The sequence below is a fragment of the Meleagris gallopavo genome, chromosome 13, assembly GCF_000146605.3.
Source record: "Meleagris gallopavo isolate NT-WF06-2002-E0010 breed Aviagen turkey brand Nicholas breeding stock chromosome 13, Turkey_5.1, whole genome shotgun sequence".
Lineage (NCBI taxonomy): Eukaryota > Metazoa > Chordata > Aves > Galliformes > Phasianidae > Meleagris > Meleagris gallopavo.
The window spans coordinates 11,609,163-11,612,046 of NC_015023.2; the positions used below are offsets into that span (position 1 = coordinate 11,609,163).

Genomic DNA, 2,884 nt, shown 5'->3' on the forward strand with positions numbered 1-2,884 from the left:
ACACACGCGTGCCCTCTGCCCGCCCGGCGGCCGGGGGGGAATTCTCTGTGCGGGCTGAGTCACCTCCATGGCACTTCCTCCCCGGCGGGAAGGGGAGGGAAAGGCAGAGGAGGTCCCCGAAACCGGGAGGCGCGGGGGGTCCGTCCCCTTCCCGGCACCACCTCCGGGAAGGATGGGTTGAGCGAGGAGGAAGAGCGCCGGGGCCGCGTCGGGTGCCGGGCAGCCCTATGATCCGGGATGACTCCCGACTCGCCCCGGCGCGGGGCTCTCTTGCAGAACGTGCTGGCCAAGGCGCTGTACGACAATGTGGCCGAGTCGCCGGACGAGCTTTCCTTCCGCAAAGGCGACATCATGACGGTGCTGGAGCGCAACACGCAGGGCCTGGACGGCTGGTGGCTCTGCTCCCTGCACGGCCGCCAGGGCATCGTGCCGGGGAACCGCCTCAAGATCCTGGTGGGGATGTACGACAAGAAGCAGCAGCAGCAGCAGCAGCAGCAAGCGGCCGGGCTGGGGCAGGGCCAGGCGCCACCAGTCCCACAGCCCACGTTGCCCTACCACCACCAAGGGGGGTACAGCCCGCTGTCGCCCGCCTCGCAGTACACCCCCATGCACCCTTCCTACGTGCCCCAAGGGGACAATGTCTACTTGATGCCGGCTCCCGGCAAGGGGCAGCAGGGCCTCTACTCGGGCTCGGCGCCCACCGGACAGTTTCCCCCGGCTCCGGCCAAGCAGCCTCCAGCCTACCCGAAGCAGACGCCGCCCCACGCCTTCCCCAGCGCCGGGCAGGAGATCTACCAGGTGCCCCCGGCCCTGAGCCAAGCGGCGGACGCGTACCCTGTGGGCTCTGCCAGCCCCCCCCAGGATATATACCAGGTTCCTCCCTCGGTGGCACAGGCTCAGGACATCTACCAGGTGCCCCCGTCTTTGGATGCGAGGAGCTGGGAAGGGTCCAAGCCGTCGGGAAAGGTGAGACGGGGCTCTGGGTGCAGTGGTGGGTGGGTGCTGTGGGGCTGGGAGTTGCTCGGGCTCCGATCTGTGGTGTGGGCTTACGGAGGAGGGGGAGGAGACGGCCCTGATCCAGCGAGTAAAAGGGGCCACCGAGCGCCGGTGCCTCGTGGCCAGGGCACCCCTTTGCTTGGGAGCATCCCACAACCTCCTGTGGCTGCCACGCACCACATTGCACCGAGATGCGGGCAGGGACCTGGGCACATCCTCCGGGCATCGGCGGGTCCTTCGGTACCCAAATTAATCTCCAGGTCACCGTTTCCATTCGCGCAGGGCGGCCGTGCCGGCTGGGCTTTGTCTCTAGCCGAGGCTCGCTGCTATAAATAACCGGTGATCTCATCTCCGTCCCTCCGGCGTCACTGCACTGAGCGCGGTGACAGCGGCGGGCTGGCCGGGGAGCGCCCTCGCGTGGGCGCCCGGCGCCCGGTGATCGCAGCGTGCCGTTCCGCATCCGGCACCGGGATGGGCTCGGAGAGGGCAGGAGCAAGGGGATGCGCCGGGCTCAGCCCTTCTCCTCTCTCCTAGGTGTTGCTGCCCACGCGCGTGGGGCAGGCGTACATCTATGACTCCCCCAAGGGCGAGCAGGATGAATACGATTTTCCCCGCCACCTCCTCTCCTCGGGCTCCCAGGAGATCTACGATGTGCCGCCCGTGCGCGGTGCGCTGCCCAGCCAGGTCAGATGGAAAGTGGGGCTGCTTGTAGGGCGGCTTGGAGGGCTGCGGGTTGGCAATGGGGTGACAGGCTGCGGGGATGCGGCACCCAGTGCTGGGCTGAGCCGGGGTCCCCGCTGCGTGGGTGCTGGGGCCGCTCTCCTGCCTCTGACACGCCGTCCTGTCTCCTCCCGGCAGGTCTATGACACCCCCCCCATGGCAGTCAAGGGTCCCAATGGGCAGGACACGGGGCAGGAGATCTACGATGTGCCCCCCAGCGTGGAGAAGAACCTGCACCAAACCGTAAGTTCCATGGGGAAAACTTGTGCACCAAAAGAGACACGTGAGGGTGGGGGTGCTGCTGGGCTGCGGCGTGCGCATCTCCTTCCACGTGCCCATGGCATGCCCAGAGCCAGTGCTTACGTGCAACAGGGTGCAGCCAGAACCTTGGGCACGTGCAGGGCTCTGCCTCCCTGCCACGCGGCGGGCACACGGGAGCGGGGCTGGTGTGCACGAGTGGCTCCAGCTGCACTGACGCTGCCTGGCGGTGCCCTTGCAGGTATACGACGTGCCGCCCTCCGTCAGCAAGGACGTGCCGGACGGCCCCATGCGGGAGGAGACGTATGATGTGCCCCCTGCCTTTGCCAAGCAGAAAGCCTTTGAGCCCCCCCGCCATCCCCCGGTGCTCACCCAGCAGGAGCCCTACCTGCCGGAGGATGTCTACGATGTGCCACCGGCAGCCGGGAAAGCCGCCCCCGAGTCTTCGCTCTCCCACGAGATCTACGACGTGCCTCCCAGCCTTAAGAAGCTGGGGGGGTCAGCCTTCCCCTCGCAGGAGGTGTACGACGTGCCACGGGACCTGCACGCCCCCGGCAAGGGCTCGGTGGACACGGAGGGTGAGTACATCTACGATGTCCCGCCGCAGGTGGACCGCGAGGCCAAGGCGGCTGACACCAAGCGTCTCTCGGCCTCCAGCACGGGCAGCACCCGCAGCAACATCTCCACCTCCTCGCTGGACACGGTGCCCGTGAAGGAGCCGGCCAAAGGGCCCGGCAGAGAGTTCTCCATGGACTTGGACGCTGCCATGGAGATGCTGGCCAAGCTCCAGCTCGGCGTCAGCGGCGCCGTCTCCTGCCTCATGTCCTTCATCAGCACCAACTGGCGCAGCCCCGAGCACATGGAGGCCAACGCTGCCGGCATCCGCGGGGCGGCCGAGGGCGTGCAGGCG

At 67.9% G+C, this 2,884-nt stretch overlaps 1 protein-coding gene across 1 annotated transcript in view; it reads left to right on the forward strand.

Annotated features, from left to right (window-relative positions):
• The first annotated feature begins 86 nt into the window (after positions 1-86).
• The window catches only part of LOC100543321 (breast cancer anti-estrogen resistance protein 1), a 52,210-nt gene continuing 49,412 nt past the window's right edge, over positions 87-2,884 (forward strand). Inside the window, 4 exon segments of the mRNA XM_031555409.1 lie at positions 87-966; positions 1,531-1,680; positions 1,855-1,959; positions 2,216-2,881. Of these exon segments, the coding sequence (XP_031411269.1) occupies positions 238-966; positions 1,531-1,680; positions 1,855-1,959; positions 2,216-2,881 (1,650 nt within the window). The 5' untranslated portion in view covers positions 87-237.